Here is a 22,618-nt window from a genome sequence, read left to right as displayed (position 1 = left end):
TTTTGGTTTATGCCCCCTAGGTTACGCGATAAGAGAGGTCGTTTTGTTAAAGAGCCTGATTTGAGTATTTTACTTGAAAACCTTTCTTTAAACGAGTCTATGGAGGATCACGTTGATCAAGCTAGGGTCGAGGATCAACCCATGACTCTCAAAAACTACATGCATCCGGCTAGAGTTAGCCAACCATCATGCATTAGGCTACCCCGACTAACACTTATTTCGAGTTAAAGTCGGGAATCATCAATATGCTTCCGGTGTTTCGTGGTTTAGAGAACGAGAACGCGTATTATCATGTTAGGGAATTTGAGGACGTTTGCAAGAAGACCATGAACGTCCCTAACTCGATTGATACCGTTAGATTAAGGTTGTTCCCTTTTTCTCTAAAGGATAAAGCAAAGTCGTGGTTGTATATCTTACAACCTGAGTCTATTTCTACTTGGGTAGAACTTAGTGGTGTCTTTCTAGAAAAATTCTTTCCCGAGCATAAAACTAGAGCTTTAAGGCAGAGTTTGCTTAATTTCGAGCAACTCCAAGGAGAATCTCTATACTCCTATATTGAGAGATTCAAAGATATTCTTCTAGAGTGTCCACATCATGGGTTCGAAAAAATGAAACTAGTCCAATTGTTGTATGAAGGACTAGATTATCCGACCACCTCCATGATCGAGTCATTCTGTAATGGCGGGGTCTCCAACAAATCCGCCGATGAGGCCATGGATTTTCTTGAGGAACTAGCCGCACAATCCCAAGAATGGGAAACTTCTAGAGAACCTATCACTAGGGCAAAGCCTAATCCAACTAAGGGCGGGATTTATAGGATCGATGATTCTGAGTCTAAACTTGACGCCATTACCAGAAGGTTGGAAGCCTTAGTGATGAATCAACCTAAAACCTTCACGGAGGATCCCACTCATGTCATGAGTGTTGGAAATGAACCCATCTCTTACCCATGTTCTGTCTGTGGAGACCCTACTCACACGGGGAGCAAATGTGCCTTATTCTTTGAGTTTGCTAACAAAGAACAAGCTCATGCTCTCTATCAAAACTCTAGGCAAGACAATCGTCAGAAGTATGATCCTTTCTCTAACACGTATAATCCAGGCTGGAGAAATCATCCCAATCTCTCTTGGTCTAAAGGTCAATACCGGAGTCAGCCTAGTAGTTCTATGAACCCTCATGGGTTTAATGCACCTAGCAACCCTTATGCTCAGCCCAGTGTCCAACATCCACCTGAAAAGAAGACATCATTAGAGGACACCATGCAAATGCTAGCTCAGAACCAGGTCAGGTTAACTAAGAACCATGAGGAATTTCAGGAATCTACCCGTCAATCATTGACTAAGCTAGAAACCCAAATAGGTTTACTTCACGAAGCCTTTAGTCAGAGAGAAAAAGGTAAGTTTCCGAGTCAAGTTGAGCAGAACCCAAAAGGTCTACTAGGTAAACCACCACCAGATGAAGCTAATGCGATAACAACCCTTAGAAGTGGTAAAATTGTGGACAACAAGGTAAGAGTTCCTGAAGAAGAAGAGTTTGAGAATGAGCCATCTTCGTTGCCAACCAGAGTCTCTAGGGATGAGCCTGAAAAGGCTCCTGAGTCAGAAGAGTCCCTAGAGCTCCATACCCTCAACGTTTGGTCGAGTCAAAGAAGAAATCTCAGTTTCAGGAGATAATGGAGTTGTTCAAACAAGTTAGTATCAACATTCCACTTTTAGATGCGATCAAGCAGATCCCAGCTTACGCCAAGTTTCTTAAGGATTTATGTACTAGTAAGCGTAAGATGAATGTGCATAAGAAAGTTTTCCTTACTCAGAATGTTAGTTCGATCATCCAACAAAATATTTCACCTAAGTACAAAGATCCAGGAAGTCCTACACTACCATGTACCATAGGAGATTATAAAATAGAGCGTGCTCTATTGAATCTTGGTGCTAGTGTTAACCTTCTTCCTTATTCTGTGTACTTACAGTTGGGATTAGGAGAGATCAAACCAACCTCTGTGGTCCTTCAGTTAGCGGATCGGTCTGGTAGGCACCCACGTGGCATAGTCGAAGATGTTTTGATCAAAGTTGGTGAATTCTTATTTCCTGTTGATTTCATCATTTTAGATACTGAGCCAGTCCATAATTCCAAAAGTCAAATACCTGTCATATTAGGGCGACCATTCTTAGCTACATCCAATGCTATCATCTATTGTCGTAGCGGCCTTTTGAAATTGTCTTTTGGAAATATGATTGTAGAGATGAACATCTTCCATGCTGGACTTCACCCCGATGATGTTGATGATTTTAACGAGTTAAATTTGATAGATATGTTGGTTCAGGATTCTTTACCAACAACTATATCAGATGACCCGTTGGAAACATTGTTGGCCTACTTTGGTTTAGATTTTGATGAGGAAAGTAGTATCAATGAGGTGAATGCTTTATTAGATTCCACCCCATTACTGGATATAGAGAAATGGAAAGCAAAGATTGAATCCCTCACAATCTCTGAACCAAGTATGGCATCAACTTTAGAGACAACTCAACCATCGGCAAGTGATGAGTCCAAATCACCCTCTGTCTCAGAGTCGTCTCATCCTATTGAGAAACCACCATCCTTAGAGTTGAAACCTTTACCTGCGAACATGAAGTATTCGTTTTTAGGACCTTCAGAAACCCTACCTGTTATTATTGCATCCGAGCTAGAGAAAGAACAAGAGGGTCGATTGTTAGATGTCCTAAGAGAACACAGGGCCGTGCCTGACAATTTAGGGGCCCGGTGCCAAACTTGAAACGAGGCCCCTTTCTATGAAAAACACGAGAGTTGAAAATTTTCTTTTACTTCAAATTTTTGTTTTGAAATGATTTAACTATAATAAAAACATTGAATCATTGACGAATCCAAACTCAATGTATGATGTTAATATATGATTGACGTAACACTATTCATGTAAAACTTGTCTGTTTCGACGGGTCTTATTTTTCTCATAAACTATTATTTTGAAGTTTAAGACATGAAAACTAAACTTCGAGAATAAGGACATAACACTATTCATGAAAACTTCTTTTTGAAATAATCAAATGTTATTGTCTGGTAAGATACGAGAAAGATTGAAATATCATCCTCTCAATGTACGATTGTCCATTATATTTTGACCTACGACAAACTTGAAAAAGAGGTGAGGTCGATGAACAAGAGAAAAAAATTTTTTGGAAGGAGATACACACTAGAGAGTGATGAAGCGTGATTTGTTTGTGACCATTAATACTTATTTGATTTGCAAGAACTTACTAACTAAAGAGATGTTAAAATCAAACTAAAATTGAATATGGCATAACCAACTAACAACCACACAAGCATTGTGATCTCAAAAAAGAAAAAGAAAAAGAAGACAGAAAGCACCAAGTGTTGTGCTCTTAGAGAAAAAGAGCATAAGTATTGTGTTGATAAAATAATGCAAATGTCCCTAATTGTTCTCGAACTCATGACCTCCGGGTATACAACCACGCATCAAACCAATCGAGCTGGTTCAGCTATATGTTAACTTCTTGAATTTTCTATCTCTAATTAATCTCCTATACCCTTAAAAGAGCAACAAATGGGCCCCGTGTGGTGGGGGGCCCTGTGCGGGCGCACGGCCCGCACCCCCCACCACACGGCCCTGAGAGAACACAAAGAGGCACTAGGATGGTCTATAGCCGATCTCAAGGGTATAAGTCCGTTAGTTTGCATGCACCACATCTACTTAGAAGAAGATGCTAAACCATCGAGAGAGATGCAACGTCGACTTAACCCTAATATGAAGGAAGTTGTGAGATCTGAAGTCCTAAAATTATTAGATGCGGGTATTATCTACCCTATTTCAGATAGCACTTGGGTCAGTCCTGTTCAAACTGTTCCCAAGAAGTCAGGCATTACTGTAGTTAGGAATGAGTGCAATGAGTTAATACCCCACCAGGATGACCACTGCGTGGCGTGTTTGTGTAGACTACAGGAATTTGAACACGGTCACGAGGAAAGATCATTTTCCTCTTCCATTCATTGATCAGATGCTCGAGAGACTGGCAGGACATAGTTACTATTGTTTCTTAGATGGCTATTCCGGGTATAATCAAATTGCCATTGCTCCTGAAGATCAAGAGAAAACAACCTTCACTTGCCCATTTGGAACTTATGCTTATCGTCGTATGCCGTTTGGGTTGTGTAATGCACCCGCTACTTTTCAACGTTGTATGATGAGCATATTTTCGGATATGGTAGAAAGGTTTCTCGAAGTTTTCATGGATGATTTTTCAGTCTTCGGGTCATCATTTGATGAATGTCTACATCACCTCACACTCGTGTTGGTTAGATGTAAAGAGAAGAATTTAGTGCTTAATTGCGAGAAGTGTCATTTCATGGTTCGTTCAGGAATTGTCTTAGGGCATGTCATTTCAGCTAAGGGTATAGAAGTAGATAAAGCCAAAGTAGAATTGATAAAAAGTCTTCCTGTACCAAAAACCTTTAAAGACATCCGATCATTCTTAGGGCATGCTGGCTTTTATCGGCGATTTATCAAAGACTTTATTAAGATATCAAGACCTCTTTGTAATCTTTTGGCAAAAGAGAACAAGTTTGTCTGTGATAATGCTTGTTTAGAGGCCTTTGATAAACTCAAACTTTTGCTTACTACTGCTCCTATTGTTCAACCGCCTAACTGGAAAGCTCCTTTTGAGATCATGTGCGATGCATCTGATTATGCAATAGGAGTCGTTTTAGGTCAGCGTGAAAAAAAATTACTTCATGTAATCTATTATGCTAGTAAGACGTTGAATGATGCACAACTCAACTACTCGACCACTGAAAAAGAGTTGTTAGCTGTTGTTTATGCCTTAGAGAAGTTTCGATCATACCTAGTAGGTTCTAACGTCATAGTATTTTCTGATCATGCCGCATTAAAGTACCTCCTCTCTAAAAAAGAGGCCAAACCTAGGTTGATTAGATGGATACTTTTGCTACAAGAGTTTGATATAGAGATACGGGATAAGAAAGGTTCCGAAAATGTTGTAGCAGACCACTTGTCTAGGCTTGTTGTGGAGTTCGTAAATGATGAGTTACCTATTAGAGAGAATTTTCCTGATGAATACCTTCTTGTAGTCTCCCAATTACCTTGGTTCGCAGACACAGTGAACTATCTTGTTATGGGACAAATGCCCAAACATTGGACTAAGCAAGATCGTGATAAATTCTTGTCCGAGGTAAAGTGGTTCTTCTGGGACGATCCATACTTGTTTAAGTATTGTCCCGATCAGATTATTAGGAGATGTGTCCCTGATAGTGAACAAACCAACATCATCTCCTTTTGTCATGACCATGCATGTGGGGGTCACTTTAGTAGCAAAAAGACGGCCGCCAAAATTCTACAATGTGGTTTCTATTGGCCGTCTTTATTCAAAGATACCCATGCATATTGTGTAGCTTGTGAGCGATGCCAGAAATTGGGGAGTATTTCACGTAGAAATATGATGCCCCTAAATCCCATTTTAGTTATTGAGGTCTTCGATGTATGGGGCATCGATTTCATGGGTCCGTTTCCGAACTCCTTCGGCAATCTATATATTCTAGTCGCGGTCGATTATGTGTCTAAGTGGATAGAGGCGGTTGCTTGCAAAACGAATGATCACAAGGTTGTGATCAAGTTTCTAAAAGAAAACATCCTTTCTCGTTTTGGTACACCGCGAGCGATTATTAGTGATGGGGGAACACACTTTTGTAATAGGCAGTTTGAAATTCTAATGAAAAAGTATGGTATTACTCATCGAGTGTCCACCCCATATCATCCACAGACAAGCGGTCAAGTTGAGGTTTCCAATAGGGAAATTAAACGCATTCTTGAGAAAACGGTTAATCCAAATAGAAAGGACTGGTCATTACGACTAACTGATGCATTATGGGCCTATCGTACAACGTTTAAGACTCCCATTGGAATGTCTCCATATAGATTGGTGTATGGCAAGGCTTGCCACCTCCCTGTAGAGTTAGAGCATAGAGCATATTGGGCTATCAAGCAAATGAACTTTTCGCTTGACAACGAAGGTAGAGAGAGAAAACTCCAACTTAGTGAGTTAGAAGAATTGAGGAATGATGCATATGAGAGTTCTAGAGTGTATAAGCATAAAATGAAGGTGTTTCATGATAAAAACATTTTCACCAGGTCAAAAAGTTTTTTTATACAACACTCGTTTGCATTTATTTCCTGGAAAACTTCGTTCTAGATGGTCGGGACCTTTTGTTGTCAAATTTGTGTATCCTCATGGTGCGGTTGATATTGAGGATAAAAATGGTGTTTGTTTTAAAGTCAATGGTCAACGTTTAAAACCATTTTTAGAAATATCGCCCGAAACCGAGGATGTTTTTATTGAAAATTCAGTCTATCAGAAGTGATTCCTGATGATCAGCTTAGTCTGGCTGAAGACTTAAACTTAGCGCTTCTTGAGAGGCAACCCATGCTTCTGATATAGGACGGTAGCGTCTGGTAATATCTTTCCTCTCATCTTTTTATTTTGGCATGGTCTTCAGAACATTGGGGACAATGTTCGGTTTAAGTTTGGGGATATGGAAGAACTTTTTGCTAAGTCCTTCATTTCGAAAATTCGAGAGGGTTCAAAATTTTTCAATTTTGACCGAAAATGTGAGTCTAATGGTTGTTTTTAGCTTGTTAATAGTTATAGAGTCGAGTTGATCGTACTATCCGGTTGTTAAAGTTTTTTTCATGAATTTCGAGTCTTGAGGTCGTCTGTGTGCTAGCCATGTGAGTATTATGAAAGTGAAGGGTAGACGGTTCTGAGTGAACTAGATTAATCATTAGTGGAGACTTAACCCTTGTGAGATTTCTGAGCCTTTCTATTACCTTTGAGTGTACTCTTCTGCGCTGATTTCGAGTAGAGTGAAGAGCTACTCAACCTCGTAACTTTATAAAAAGAGTTCATTTGATCTCGTGTGCTCAACTTCCATAGCCACTAGGAGTGACATCAGGATAGCGAATAAACCTTACTCTTGTAGTCCATGAAACCCGATTATAGTGTCAACTTTAGGAAGACGGATACTCCACCATCCATTCATCATATGACTCCCGAGAATGAAGGCATGAAAAGTAAAGGAAGAAGAATGTGAAAGCAAAGTGCGAAAAATGAAAAAGTTGATTGTTGAGAATACTGGTGTTGGTATTTGCATTGTTTGTAGTTGTGTCTCAAAAAAAAAAAAAATCTCTGAAAAAGAAATTGTGTATAGTGTGTATGAAAGTTCATGTGAACTTTAGTTTGTTATGTAAAATAAGTGTTCCAAGCAAAAAAGCTAAGTATGGAAGTTGCTTGAAGTTCTCTAGCATTGAAGGCGTCGACATTCTCAGGATCTCATCACCATTCATCTCATCACTTGTATCCGTTGACCTTTAGGAAGCATTATTATAGGGTATAGTGGGTGAGAAGGGTAAGTGAGCTTCCCCATTCCATTTAGTGGTTATATTCCTTTTCGTAGATCATTCGTTCTAAAATATTGTCCTCACTCCTTTTTATGTGTTGAGTCTATAGTCGTGATCACACTCACACATACGAGCGAACCATTTTTGAGTGATTCATCTTTTAGAGCGTATGTCTGTGAGGCCAAAGTCGAGGCGAAATGTATTAAGATAGGGATCAAGGGTCTGTCTGCTTGGAACTGAAGTGATTCTCATTGTGGCTAGTCACGCGCACTTCGAGTCTAGATTATTAGTGAAGAGACCTTTAACGTCTGTATAGTGTTGTTAACTTTGACTGATTCCTATTAGCTTGCCAAAATTTTCTAGGAGATAAACATTTTTGGTTCGTTTTAGTTGACTTTGAGTGCTTTTGGACCCTATTGTATTTTAGAAATGTTTTTCAATTTTGTGGGTACATTCTCTGGAAACCCTCACGAGACAACACTCGTCCACTAGGGCAACCTAGGGGTTTAACGGCTTGTTGCATATGCTAAATGCAACCGGGATTCCTCCGAAAGTGAGTTAGGTTTTTCTTTTATTTTGTTTTGCTCGGGGACTAGCAAAATCTAAGTTTGGAGATGTTTGATGGGTCATGAAAATGTCCCATCGGAGTCGTTTAAATTAGCCGAGTTTGTCTATTTTGAGTCTTTATTGTAATAAAATGGTTGATTTTCTTGATTAGGTGTCTTTTGCAGAGTTAGGTGTGAGAAACAGTTAAACGAGGAAAAAATGCATGAAGGGTATTTTGGTCATTTGGAGTCAAGGACATTCTAGAAATTTGGCCAAGGTCAGTGCGTGGTTGAAAAGTAGAGGTCGAGACGAGTCCGTAGGAGAAAACGGAAGTCAATTCGGAGTCCGGATGAGTGAAAAATGCAAAGTCAAAGTCAGGTCAACATTTGGTCAGCATTCGGTACAATGTCAGGCAAGTTTCTGGCCCGCGGTATGCTTACGGACACGTGTCGATGGGCGGAGGCCGGTATATGCGATTCCCATATTAGCGCTGAGTATCGAAACGAAGCTTATGAGTGTGATTCCGTGTTTCAGACGCAACTTAGTTCCGTACTCCCAGATCTAACGTTTTAATCTCAGCCGGTCGTTCCCGCATTTTCACGATCGTGTGGCTGCTGTCCCGTCCTTTATTGCGTATTCCGTGCACCCGAAGCAGTTTAAGCTTCGTGCTCCCGAACACGTGGCCTTCTCCCGACCAGCCCAGATCCGTGTCTTATCGAAATCCGACGGCTGCTGTCCCTCTCGCAACTTAACTCCATGAAACCGGCTACAGCCTAGCATCCGAATGCCCAACAGAAACCCTAGCCACCAGCCTTATTTAGGGTTTTGTGATTTTTAACCCTAGAAATTCCTAAAATGACCCTTCTTTTATTATTTTCTACCATTTAACCCATCTAAACCCTAACTCTATATAAACACTTTTAGAAGACCAACCAAGCCTCTTCCCTCTTAGCCTCTCTTTCCTCCTTCTTGTAGTAGTAAAACCCTAAACCATTTTCTCCTCTTTTAGCCTCCTTTTCTCTCTACCTCTTCCAAACTAAAAACCCTAGCCCCCCATTCTTTTCTTCTACTTTCTCTACCACCTTCTTCTCTTCTCTACATTTTATTTCTACTTCTAATTTCTTCTTTTAACCTTCTAATTTCTCCATACCTTCTTCTCTAAAATCTCTTCTTCTTCTATCTCTCTTCTAAATTTCTCTTCTTTTACCTTCTAATAAGCTATTATTTGGAGTTTTGGGTAATATTCTTGAGACACTTGGAGCTAAAATTGGACATCAAAATGGAGATACATGGGAATATGGATTTTGAACATTCTTGGTGATTTCTTTCCATTAATCTTTTGTAATTCCATTTACTTTATAAATTCAATGAATATTACTTTAGATTCCATGAGTAGCTAAATTTGTATCTAGGGTGTAGAGGAAACCCATATTTGGGCTTATTTTGAGATATGTTATAAATCAATGAATCCTTATATTGAGCTTCAATGCCTATTGATTGTCATTTCATGTTGATTCTATAACCTTATTATCATTCATGCATTATAATTAGATATTTCATGCTTTTATTGAATTATTAGATGAGATATGCCTTTTAGATAATGAATGATAGTGTAGGAATTTAGTTTTATATGATAGTCAATCAAACATTCTTGATTTTGAATTGTGTTATTAAAGAATATTATCCGAAACCTAATTAGTTCATTAAGCTAGGTTTTGAGTTATAAACAAAAAGTGATTTGTTGATTGAATGCTTGTCTTAAGTAGTCCATTTATGTGGTGAAATCGAAATCCCTAGATCCTTTTTCTCACCTTGATATCATTCTTATTAGTCTATTAGTATTGTTTTCTTTCTTTTAAGTAGTTTCCAAATCAAATCAAAAATTTGAAAGGGGGTTTTGATTCGAGATTTAGGTAAAATAGCTTGTCCTTTGGAATGATACTCGATCTTATTATAAATACTATAACTTGACTCCGGTGGGACATTTTCATGACCCATCATTAGACATTAAGCCCAAATTATTTAGCGATATTAGGACTACACTCCCAAAATGAAAATATGTATGACGTTGACCCTGATTCTCGATTTTTCCTTTAAATATCAGTTAAGTGATTCGCGTGCCAACCGCATATGCGACTTATGACAAAAAGACCCTCCATCAAATATTTAGGTTATTTAGACATTGACCCCCAACTATTTACTGATATTAGGACTACACCCCAAAACAAAAATGCTTAGGGTTAACTCTCATTCTCGGTTTTTTCATTAAATACCAATTAAATAGTTCCCGTGCGGTTTCGAATTCCTCTTATTTGTATAGGTTTTCAGAGATAGTTTTTATGGTTGGTCCATGAACTCAAAGTTAGTTTGAGAACCTGATCCAAATAAGCCAGAAATGGTAAGGAAAATATGTTATCCGAAGTCCAAGACGATTTCGACCCATCTGGCTAGATATATTAGATAGACTACCCATGGAAAACATATAAAAAAGGTTACCCTAGTATCTGGTCGTCCGCGTACTAAGTATGTTTGATTAGAGAGATTAGAAAATGACTCAGATATATAATTATTAGATACAAAGTCTAGTCCTTAGTTAGTCTTAGACTTAAAACTTATAATATAAAAAACTTATACATGTGGTTAGCAAGCGGCTCACGTCACTGATTTTTGACAAAAAAATCGAGAATGAGAGTCAATCCCAGACGTATTTTCATTTTCGGGGTGTTGTCCTAAATTTGCCAAATAGGGGGTCAATGTCTAAACAACCTAAATATTTCGTGAAGGGTATTTTGTCATAAGTAACACATGTGATTGGCACATAAATCAATTAACTGATATTTAACGGAAAAATCGAGAATTGGGGTCAACCAGGGGGGAGCCTTGCGCCCCCACGACCCTAACGTGGCTCGTTAATGTTATGCGACATTTGCCACTATATTAGATACATATATCTATATATGTATTTATATATATATATATATATATATATATATATATATATATATTTTTCAAACACAATTCTTCCCTAGCTTAGTTGGTAAAGCGATTATGTTTCAATATTGAGGTCAAAGGGATCGAGTCCTACACACAACATTCTTTTTACTAGAAAATTTCTACTACTTACACTTTTTTTTCTAAAATATCTACTACTTAAGTTAGTTGAAATTATTGTTTGGTTTAAGATAACTACTTATTAAAAATACATTATAAAGGCCATGCTTAGCTTAAAATTGGTTTTTATGAATTGAGATAACTCATTTTGACCTCCTCAAAGTGACCAGCTAAATAAAATGCCCTCGTAGAGATGATGAGTTTTCTAAACGTCCCCCTTAATTTTGATTTTGTTTGATTTTTTGGTGATTTGTATTTTGAATTTTAAAATTCTCTTTTTTAGACTTTTGTTCTGATAAACATGTTATTAGAAAGAAAACTTAATCTTCATCTTTTCTTCCATTGCGATCACTTCCTCTTCATCATCTAGCATCGTTCTTCTTAATCTTTATCATTATCTCTTCATCTCCTCCTTTGTTTTTTATTTAAGTAATCTATTTTATAAAATCAGAAATTAATTTTTTATGATATTTGAATTTGAAATTTATGTCTAATAGTTATATCTTTTGAATAAATTATATGGAGAGATATCTCTTTTTGTGGAAAGATACTCTACTTGAAAGATTTCTCTTTGTTTTCTATAAATAAAGTTTTCTCTAAACAAAAAAAGGTGGATGAAACAACATGTAAAACAATGTCGGAAAACCTTTGCCATCTTCATTATGTTCTAATGCTCCTTTAGTGAAATCTCCACAAGTTACTTGGTGTAGTTTCACAAAGGCTTGTCATATCTTGGGAAGCAATTTGCCTTGTAACCTTCAAGTAATCTCGAGTGGGAGGGGGCAAATAATGCTTTAAGGAAAGTGTATATAGTACACGTTTCAAGCCTCTATTCTCCATCCCTCTTCTTTTCATCTTTATTTGTGTATCCGGAGACAAATTTTGTAACAGTGGTGGTGTTGGTGTTCGGGTCTGGGGGTGTGTTAAGCGGTGTTTAGTGGTGATGGCGGGTTTCTTTGATTCAGTGGTGGTGGTGTGGAGAAAGGAAGAAGATGGATGTGTTTAATGGTGATGGTGGTGGATCTGTGATTCAGTGGTGGTGGTGGGTTCTGTGGTGTTATGTGGTGGTTGTGTGGTGTTGTAGTGGTGGTGTTGTGTTTAGTGGTGGGTTCTGTGGCGGTGGTGGTGGTGTTGTGTTTAGTGGTGGGTTCTGTGGCGGTGGTGGTGGTGGTGCAGAGAAGAGGTAGAAGAGGGAGGTAATTCAGTATTTCTATATAATTAGTCAATAAAGTTGGCGGCTCTTCAGTGGTGGCGGAGACTTCCCGGTAATGGCGACGGTGGTTCTCTCGGTTGGGGGCACTTTTAGCCTTAGTTCAATTATATTGTCGACCTTTAGGGTCTTTTCATTCTCGATCTTGAGGATGTTTTCATTTTTTCGACCTTTAGGGTCTTTTCATTCTCGATCTTGAGGATGTTTTCATTTTTTCGACCTTTAGGGTCTTTTCCTTGAGTCTGTGTCCTGCCAATTCATTTATCTTCATGAGGCACTTTACGTTCGAAAGTTCTGTGTAGAACTTTACTTATGTAACTCTCATGTAGTTCTCAGAGGAATAAGAATTCTCATACCATGTAATGTTGCAGATCGATTTCACTTATGCATGTACTAGGGTATAACCCGTGCCCGAGGGCACGGACAGTCATATCAATCAACATTCAACGAAATTATTAAAGAAATCAAACGAACATCGAGTTGTCATAAACACATATTACCAAAAAATGTAATAATGAAGAAATCAAACTGAACCATATGAGTACTAAACTCTAGAACTTGATAGGTTATTTTGGAAACAAATATTATGACAAAAAAGAAAAAGGAAATAAGTTATTTTATTTCTAAAGTTGTGTTGTACAAGACATAGTTATTTTATATAGGTTATTTTATTTCTAAACCCGATAATCTTTTTTTTTCTTTTATATGACTTATTTTTCTTAGATAGGTTATTTTATTTCTAAGAAGGACTACGTTGTAATATTAGGGAAGGGCTTCTAGACATTATACATAAGTAAATAAGGATGTTTGTCCCAGTCAACATTTTTTCCTTCTGTTTTATATAATAGTTATTATTTTATTGAGAGAGAGATTTTAATTTCTTTTTTTAACCCTTGAAATTTATTTATTTTTATTTTTTCTTAAATTAGTTATTTTATTTCTAAGAAGGAAACGATTATTGTTTTTAAAATAGATAACTTTATTTCTGCAAAGGACTATATTTTAAATTTTGAGAAGGGCTTCTAGACAATATCTTTTATTAAGAAAGGATGTTTGTCCCAGTCATCGTTTTTCCTTCTGTTTTATTATATAGATTGCGGTTTTACTCAAAAAAAAAAGTTGAACAGGAAAACCCCTAATAGATGTATACAAAGGAGTTGGAATTTCGATAATATACACAATCCAGATTTTCGAAGAACCCTAGATTGCTGAAAAGTTGGTTGTGCCCAAACTTTAAATGTCAAAAACTAACAAACACAAAAAACAGAAACCCTGATTTAAAACCAATCCTTCCTCACTTGGTTAATATCCCTTCCTTACTTCTCTTCCTATTTCTTCTCCTTTATCTTCTATGTTTCTTTGCAAATTCTGCATAATCTGATAAATTTGATGTCTTCTTTGGCGATAGCCAAGAGGGATCTACGGACGCGACGAAAACCTAGTATATATATATATATATATATATATATATATTAGGTCATGACTCTCGTGCAATAATATATTTTTTATGAATTAGTTTCTTTTAACTAAATTTAAGTCCAATTTAGGAATTGTAATTGATTGTTTTTTAATACACTCTTTAACGAGATAAGTAACCTTAAAATTAAGGGTGATCAGCAAACGGTAAGCAAAATTTTAACCTAATCAATCAAATTTTGATCTGATTAAGTTCGATCTAGTATGGTTTGACTTAGTTAAGCTGCAATCAACATGATGCACACATTAATTTCATCAAATATCTTTTTTTTTTTTTTTTTTTTGGAAACCGATTACATTGTCGTACAATTGGCATTGAATACATCAAAGATGTGATAAGCTTGCTACCCGCCCACTCAAACTCTAACATGACCTGGCCTATAGCCCACTCAAACATAACCTGGCCTATAGCCCAACTAGATAAATGGCCTAAAGCCCAACTACACTACCTTATTTATACCTTCATCAAATATCTTAGTATTTCATATTTATCTCAAAAAAGATTATCATTGCAAAACATATAATTCTAAAATATGTAAATGATTTAATTTTGTCATGAAACTTTAAATCAATCATTATATATGTAGGAAGATTGCAAACTAGTAAACATATGATTGTTTAAAGTACGGTTTGAGTTGTTTCAAATTGTTCAAGTGGGAACATGGTCGTGTTTGAGGGGAGCACAGACATCCGCCATGGGCCCCCATCTCAAAGGGGCCACTTCACATTAGGTACACTCTATACATAATAAAATTATCTAATTGAAAGAAGTAAACGAAAGAAGTAAGTTGCTCGATGGTGGTATAACTGTCCTAGGAAGTCTGCCAATGAAAAAAGTGAGCGGGTTTTTTAGGAGAGAGAAGCTCTGGGGTGTCGTCATCAAAACCCCCATTTGCTTCTCCCTTTTCTCACCGTAACCCTAGAAGAAATTGTGTTTCAATCCCTCATTTCCATCAAAATCAACCCTAACCTTTCTGATCTTGATCCACAATAACCCCAATCTCTCAAGTCTTAATAATTTTATCCATCCATACATACATATACTGCCTTCAATCCTCCAAAACTCACACACCATTTGAACACCCTTAAATTCATCAACTTTGAATCTCCAAAAATCAATACTGCATCGGACAGAGGAAGAGAAGATTACATCAACCAACTTATCGATCACCGAGAACAGATCTACTCATCGTACATCAGGGAGTATCTCAAAATCACCTCTTTTCATTTCGTTTGATTTACTCCCTCCATCCCATTTTGTTTGTAGTTTTGGAGAATTCAACTTATTAAGGGGACCTTATTTATTGTAGTGAAATAAAGACATTTTTCTAAATTACACTCATTTAGTTTAGAGTATTTCATTAAATATAACATTGGTAGAAGTGTAGAACCAATTAGAATCTTTTATTGGTATTGAAACTAAAGGGCAGTTATGGAAGTGGCATCATGTTAATATTGAAATGGATGTTATAAAAAGAAAGTTAACAAACATTTTTGGACATCTATAAAAGAAATAACAACCAAATAAAATGGGACGGAGGGAGTACTTTTTTTTTGTATTTTGTTTGTTAAAAACAAAAAAAAAATATTTATTATTTAGTTAAAAATCATATATTCTTTTTGAATGTACAATTCACGCATTGGGAGCACTTAAAATCTCAACTAACTGAGCTACATGAGTCAGGTGAATTTTACTTGTATCTTAGTGTACATTTTCATTGGCTAATTTGTTTTTAACTAAAACAAAAATATTTCTAGATAAATTTGGACTCAAGATTTATTGAAAGTGATGTTTGTTATTTTGCTCATTGTCAATATCTATTTCGTCTGATTCGTATGATTCAGAGTTTTCTTTTTTTTGAATTGTTCAGCGTGCCTCGAACCCTTGACCTCTAGGTGGAAGACTATACCTCTTACCACTCCAACCAAAGGTATGGATCGGAGTTGTCTGGTTAATTCAAATGAACCCAATATCGGCTAGGGGTGAAACTAAAGACCGCGAAGATCGGTGAAGACTGAACCAGATCGGACAAAAAAAATCCTGACCAGAAAAGCTCGATTTAGCATGGTCGGTCCTTTTTTTTATTGAAATAGATGTCGGGCATAGCATCATGGCAAAAACAACCTTACATTAATACGCGATGACTACTAAAACATTATGAAAGGAAAAAAACATGTGGAAATCAAAGACAGAAAGTCCATGATAGGTTGCTAATGGATTTGAAACTTCTACTCGAGGGAATGAGAAGAAGTTTTGCCTATTCTTATTCTGAGTTAAGGTCGTGCTAGATCATGGTTGTTTGGCGTGGTCGCTAACTTGTCTTGTTTTATTTCAAAATTGTGATTCAATTTATAATCTGAATGTGAAATTGAAACATCTTTTCTATAAAAAAAAAGAAGAGGTACTTTATAATAACTCTTCGGTTGATTCTTGTCTTCCTCTTTCACACCAAGCCCCAATCCTCTTTCACACCAAGCCCCAAACCCGTGACATGTTGACAACACTTAAAGTTCTCAACCAACTTAGCTACAAGAGGCATGTGAAAGTTACGTGTTTCTTAACGTATTTTAAGTTATTCTCATTGTCCTATCATAGTGTAGACTTTCATGAATTAATTTGTTATTAACCAAGACTATATTATAACTTGGAAAATCGATGTCTTAAAATCTAATTTGTTGAAGAGATAAATGAATTTAAAAATCTTTTATACAATTTAGACTCTAAATCTATTTAAAGTGGTAGTTTTTATTTTTCTCATTGTCTAAATCTTTTTGGTATTCTTTGTGTGCATTTGAGTAATTGAGTTGCTTGGTTGATTCAAATACAGACCCAATATCGTCCAAATCAACAATTTAGATGAGTTATATACCACGAGTCTATAAAAAACAAACATGGTGAATTTAACGAAATCTGGCTTTCAAATAGCTACTAGTTTCAAGTCTAATTAAGAAAAAAAAAAAGTAAAAACCCGTTTCTTTTTTTGTTAAAGAACAAATAAACACTACCAAAAACACAATAATAACCTTACAGTAATATTGAATAGCAAAATCTATGAGAATATTACAAGTAACTGTCTATTGCACATATGGAATCTGATATTGATTTCTTGTTTGTTGTGCTTCTTCTTCTTCTTCTTTTTCTTGTTAGTATATAGCCCAACAAGACAATGACCTAAAGCCCAACTACATTATTTATACCGGGACCTCCAGGGCGGCTTTCTGCAGTTTATGTCAACACCTTGGAACCACTTGGGCTACCAACTGTTGGCCAGAAGGAATTATTAAGTTAAGTCTGGTAACAATATTATGTAATTTTACTAAGTTTGAGAAACCTAAATCCTAAACATTCCTATGGTTTTAGCTATTCCTGGTAAACAATGGTAGTGTTGGAAAGGTTATGGTCCAAAATGAAGGTATTTTGTAATACCTATTCTTGTTTTCTTCTTCTTCTCGTGTACCTAGCCTCGAACCCAAGATGTTGGGAGCACTAATGAAGCATCTCAACCAACCGGGCAACAAGAGGCTAGGTGGCTTACCCTACCATTTTCCAGTATATATCTATACATTTGGGACTTTGGGACACCTATAATAGTGCATATTTTCATGAATTAGTTCATTTTTAACTAAACTTAAGTTTGATTTAGGAATTATGTATGACATTTTTTCTTCTTCTTAAATATGGTGTTTTAAACGGATAAATAAAGGTTAAAACTGAGGATGATCGGTCGCTGAACATTTTTGGTTCATAAGGAGCCGACCAGTTCAAGGTTTCATATGGTAAATTTTAATACAGTGGTTTCGTTTAATTATGTTGAAATCGACGTGATGCACACAATGATTTCAACAAATCGCTTTTTTCACGTTTATTTCAAAAGAGAGCTTCATTACATAACATATAATTCTAAATTACGTAAAAGATTTCATTTTGTGATGAAACTTTAAATCGATCATTGTGTAAGAAGATTGTAAAGTAATAAACATTTCATTTTTTAAAGTATGGTTTGATCAGTTTTCAAACTGGTGAAGCTCAAATAAGAGCGGTGATGGATTTGATTTCATCAGGATGAGAAAGCATTTTCTTTTGTTCAGTAACGTTTGGTTCGACTATTTCAGAACCCTTTTTGCTCACCCATATCTAAAAAGTCATTAGCAGATAAGTTACATATAAATAAAATATATAATCAGAAACAAATTTATTTAAATGTTCAACACGTTTTCTGATCAAATCTCGTCTAAAATATGTGTCCGGACAGAATTTAGAGAGAAAAAATGTTTCAATTTCTCTCTAAATCTTGACCGAGCACATAGTATGGCCAGAATTTGTGTCGGCCTGTCAGGCATAGCATCATGGGGAGAAGAACCTTACATTGACATGATATGTGACGCCTACAACATAGTATGAAAGGAAAAAAGATCATGTGAAAAATGAAAGAAAGAAAATCCAGGATGGGTTGCCAATTAATGAATGTGTATCTTCTACTTTGGGGAATGAGAAGAAGTTTAGCCGGTTTTTCTTCAACCGATCAATTTCCATCTGTTTGACAAGAAATCAACTCTTGCTCTTCTCAAAAAATTCAAAAAAATATTGCTCTCTCAAAAACGTGGAGAGCAGGATTCGAACCTGCGCGGGCAAAGCCCACATGATTTCTAGTCATGCCCGATAACCACTCCGGCACGTCCACTTGGATATAATTTTTGTACATTCTGTAATAATAAAAAACTGTTTGTTGCCGGTAGATTCTAATATTCAGAGAGGCTAAATTAAAAAGAAGACGATTTCTCTGTCCGAGTTTGTTGACTTCAAATCTTTTGTACTGCATATTTAATTTTAATTAAGAAACAAGTATTTATAATAGTTACTATTTTTATTTAATTGAACACACTTCTGCATTTTATAATTTGTATTCTATTTAAACAATGAATTTACTAAGTGAGACATTCATGATTCATAGTTTTACATAAATACTAGGTTCTCACCGCGCCCTACGGGCGCGGTAGATCCCTCTTGGCTAACGCCGTTGTGGTTGATTTCATCTGGATTTTACCAGTAAATTACTTAAGAACATTCTTCGATTGTGGGTGTATTGCAGGATCTATGATCACGTCCTCTCACATCAAGTCAGGTCGTTCTTACACGAAGAAGTGCATATACATTGTATTCATTTTCACATCTTTTGGTGACACGTGGTTACCTGTCATCTGAAATCAGTACGTGATTTCATCCGAAATCAGTACTTGATTTCAAATGAGAGGTACTCGCATGACCCCATATGGTGTAAAAATTAACACAATGTACATGCACTTCTTCGTGTAAGAACGACCTGACTTGATGTGAGAGGACGTGATCATAGATCCTGCAATACACCCACAATCGAAGAATGTTCTTAAGTAATTTACTGGTAAAATCCAGATGAAATCAACCACAACGGCGTTAGCCAAGAGGGATCTACCGCGCCCGTAGGGCGCGGTGGGAACCTAGTTCAATATAAAAAACAATCTCAACCTTTTTCTCCAAAACAAAAAAAACTCACGTAAGTCTTATAGAAAAAATTATTGAAGAAACAAATTACAAAACTACTGAAGTTAGAAACTTGGAATTCCTTTCAAAAAAAAAAACTTGGAACTTCAATTGTTGCATGTTTAAATTCTAAGAAGATACTAAATTCCACGAAGATTAACTTTAGATAATTGAAAAATGGTAGGATTTCAAACACTATTATAACTATCACCATTTCTCAAGTGAAGAAATGACATAAGATAGAGAGATAAAAAAGTTTGAAAAACCAAAAATTAACATAGTTCTACACCGACACAATTTAAGAATGTCGGAATACTAAAATTAGAAGATGATGAAGAAGATTATGTATCTCTATTGAGTCTCTGTAAGAGAGAAATTATGTTGGAAAGAGATTGAGTCAATTAAAAATTTACATGAAAAAGAATAAGGAGTATAAAAACTATAAAAAAAAAAAGATGGCCAACATTAGCAAAGACAAAAAAGAGTAAACTGGAGAAGAAGATAAATCTAAAATTTCTTTTGTTGATCTTTGGAGGTTGTTAGACCTGTCCAAGAAACAAAAAAGTAATTAACAAAATAAGCTTTAATGAGTATTGAAGAAATATGAGTCTAACTAAATAAAAGAAGAAATGGGAAAAACAAAGAGTTCTTACCATTGAAAAAAATTAACATCTAGACTAAATTACAGAAAGTATTAAATACTTTCAAAGAAAGTAACTGCCTCCTAGTTTTTCTCTCATTATAAGAGAGGATATTTAAACGTGGTTAAAGAGAGAGAGAATGAAAAGAGATTTAATTAGAGTAAATCAAGGAGAGTATTAATTTGAAAAACTTATACTGGAGTTTAAAGTAGAAACAAAAAATAAATATATATCTATATCAAACAATAAAATTACTTGAAACACATTATTTTCAATATGAAGGAGAAAGAATTCAAAAAAAAAAAAAATATGAGCAACTAAATTAAAGAACAACTATTACCTTAGAGGGGGAGATTACAATAGATGAAAAAAGAAATGAAAGATATCAAACAATAGACGAAAAAATAAATCGAAGAACAATTACTGTAGGAGATTACAAAGAAATATAAATTATCAATTCTATACTTCATTCCTTCTTTAGTGTTCTTTAATCCATTAAACTATTCTGGACTGGCCTCTTTCCTACAGACAAATAACAAAAAAGAACAAACTAAGTGTTAACATAATTTAAAAAAAAAAATAGACAATAATATCACTATAAAATGTTAAAATTGAAAATGGTCAAAAAAAAAACAGCAAAAACATATTGTACAAAAAATGAGAAAATGGAAGATGAAGTAGTTGAAAATGGAAGAAATGAAAGAAGACCCAAAAAGAAACTTTAACAACTTACCCGAGAGGTTGAGTGGGAGAGATAAGGTTTTAGTGAAAGGGTAAGCAGTTAGAAAATGAAACTAAATATTAAATAGTTGAGATTTTTAGGGTAGTTTTTTGGACGTGAAAAGTGAGGAAAAACTGAATTCGTGGGATGTATCTCACCCTAGATTAGTGGGGTATAGTTTTTTTTAGGGAGACCGTAACTGAATATTCAAAACAATTGACATTAATACCCTTCTTGTTTTATTCTATTTACATAAAAATATTTTATATCATCCGTCAGATATGTTTTAAACCAAATCTCTAAAATAAAATGGACGGTCAGACTTATCCCCTGGATAACCGACTGAGCTGTTTTAATATAATAGATTAGATAGAACTATGAGTTTTTTAAGTGAGGGAGGCAAAAGGTCGAGATGAACAACTGTAAATTTGGTGATGATACGAATCAAATCATTAGTTCAATTCACACCCCTCTATATAATACCGGCAGAAAGAAAAACTCTTTGAACCCAAAACATCGCCAAATTGGCCATAACACGGTGAGAGAGATACTTAAACTTTTTTTAAAGCACACTGGAACTTCTAGTGTTTTGATTTGTCTTGCTTCTCAAATTCATAATACAATTATTTTAGACTTAATGTCTTAAAGGTATATTTTGAGACTATTATAATTTACCTTACCAAAAAAAAAGAGTCCATGGGTATATAGACCAAAATTAATTTGATAATAGGTCTATAGACCATTCTTCTTAGATTATGGATTTTTGGTCCTTTTACAAGAAGGGTATAAAGTATGGCTAATTTATTGGGTAATACCAAATGTATCCCAAATCAAAAAATCCCGGGTTTTTTGAATTTACGAGGGTTTTAGGAAACTTTCCCAAAACCCGTGGGCGTGATTTGTGGGGGATCTTTATTCAGCCGAAACAGATTGGATACCAATCTTCATAAAGACACTTTCTCTCTCTAAACCTACTTCATTTGGGATTTCAATCGGTTTAATGTACCTTGATTTTAGGATAAATTTAGGAAAAAACGGTTAGATTCTCACGAAAATTTCTCTCTCTTCTATAATCTGTTTAGAAACAAAATCTAAACTTTCCCAAATCAATTTTCTCTCTCTTCTTTACAGATTTAATATGGAGATTTATTAGCCAAAAATATGGAGATTTATTAGAAAAAAAAGATAGAAACAAATCATAATTTCTCTCTCCTCTAAACAGATTTGAAAATCAAATTTTCTCTTTCCTATTATCTGAATCAATCTAGGATCAATTTAGCGTGATTTGGGGGTTAATATACAAAACATATATATCACTTTCTCTCACTTAACTTTCAGTTTTGGAAATAGTATATTTTTCTGGGAACATTAAAGCAGCATTTGTTTTCGTTTTTACTCATACATAAATACAAATCGAATACAAATTATGAAACAAATACGTAAATTATGTATTATTTATGACGAATAAACCATCATTAGTCAAGTATACAACGTAATTTATCAAATGTATTTGGGTCTTGTTCAGTAAATTACACATACTTTCTATTACATAATACATAATTTCTTTTACATTACACATCGTTTACATTCTGTTACCAAAAAATCGTTTACACTATATTGTCGAAGAGCATATGTAGTCTTGAGCAGGACAAACAGCATTTACACTATATTGTCGAATAGCATATCCAAATGATTTTGCACCACCAGGAAACAAATGACCAACTTTAGTAGCAAATTCCATAAGTAACAACAAAACTGCAAAAAAAAAACATATACATTTGTTAACAAAACAAACAATTTACTAGAAACGACATGTATAATGGAATAAATTATGCATACTGTTTGTTAAACTTCATAATGTGTTAGAAGACAAACATAACGTTAGTTCGAATCACAAGGTCACTGTTATGTGAAAAAATATGTATAATGTGCAATAAATTACATATAATTT

The 22,618-nt window shown here is 35.4% G+C and overlaps 1 protein-coding gene and 1 non-coding gene across 2 annotated transcripts; one reads left to right on the top strand and one right to left on the bottom strand.

The window, feature by feature from the left end:
• Positions 1-245: 245 nt before the first annotated feature.
• LOC147563518 (uncharacterized) lies at positions 246-2,478 on the top strand. The gene is made up of 3 exons (XM_086638264.1): positions 246-1,552; positions 1,603-2,367; positions 2,457-2,478. The coding sequence occupies exons 1-3, from the start codon at positions 246-248 to the stop codon at positions 2,476-2,478; spliced, it is 2,094 nt and encodes a 697-aa protein (XP_086494390.1).
• Positions 2,479-18,387: 15,909 nt separating this feature from the next.
• TRNAS-AGA (transfer RNA serine (anticodon AGA)) lies at positions 18,388-18,469 on the bottom strand. Its single transcript has one exon. It is a non-coding gene; the product is annotated as a tRNA-Ser (tRNA).
• Positions 18,470-22,618: the final 4,149 nt, after the last annotated feature.

This window comes from Eschscholzia californica, unplaced genomic scaffold (assembly GCF_041429995.1).
Source record: "Eschscholzia californica isolate CP2 unplaced genomic scaffold, dmEscCali1.0.p SCAF_1, whole genome shotgun sequence".
Lineage (NCBI taxonomy): Eukaryota > Viridiplantae > Streptophyta > Magnoliopsida > Ranunculales > Papaveraceae > Eschscholzia > Eschscholzia californica.
This window is presented reverse-complemented; position numbering and strand designations above follow the sequence as displayed.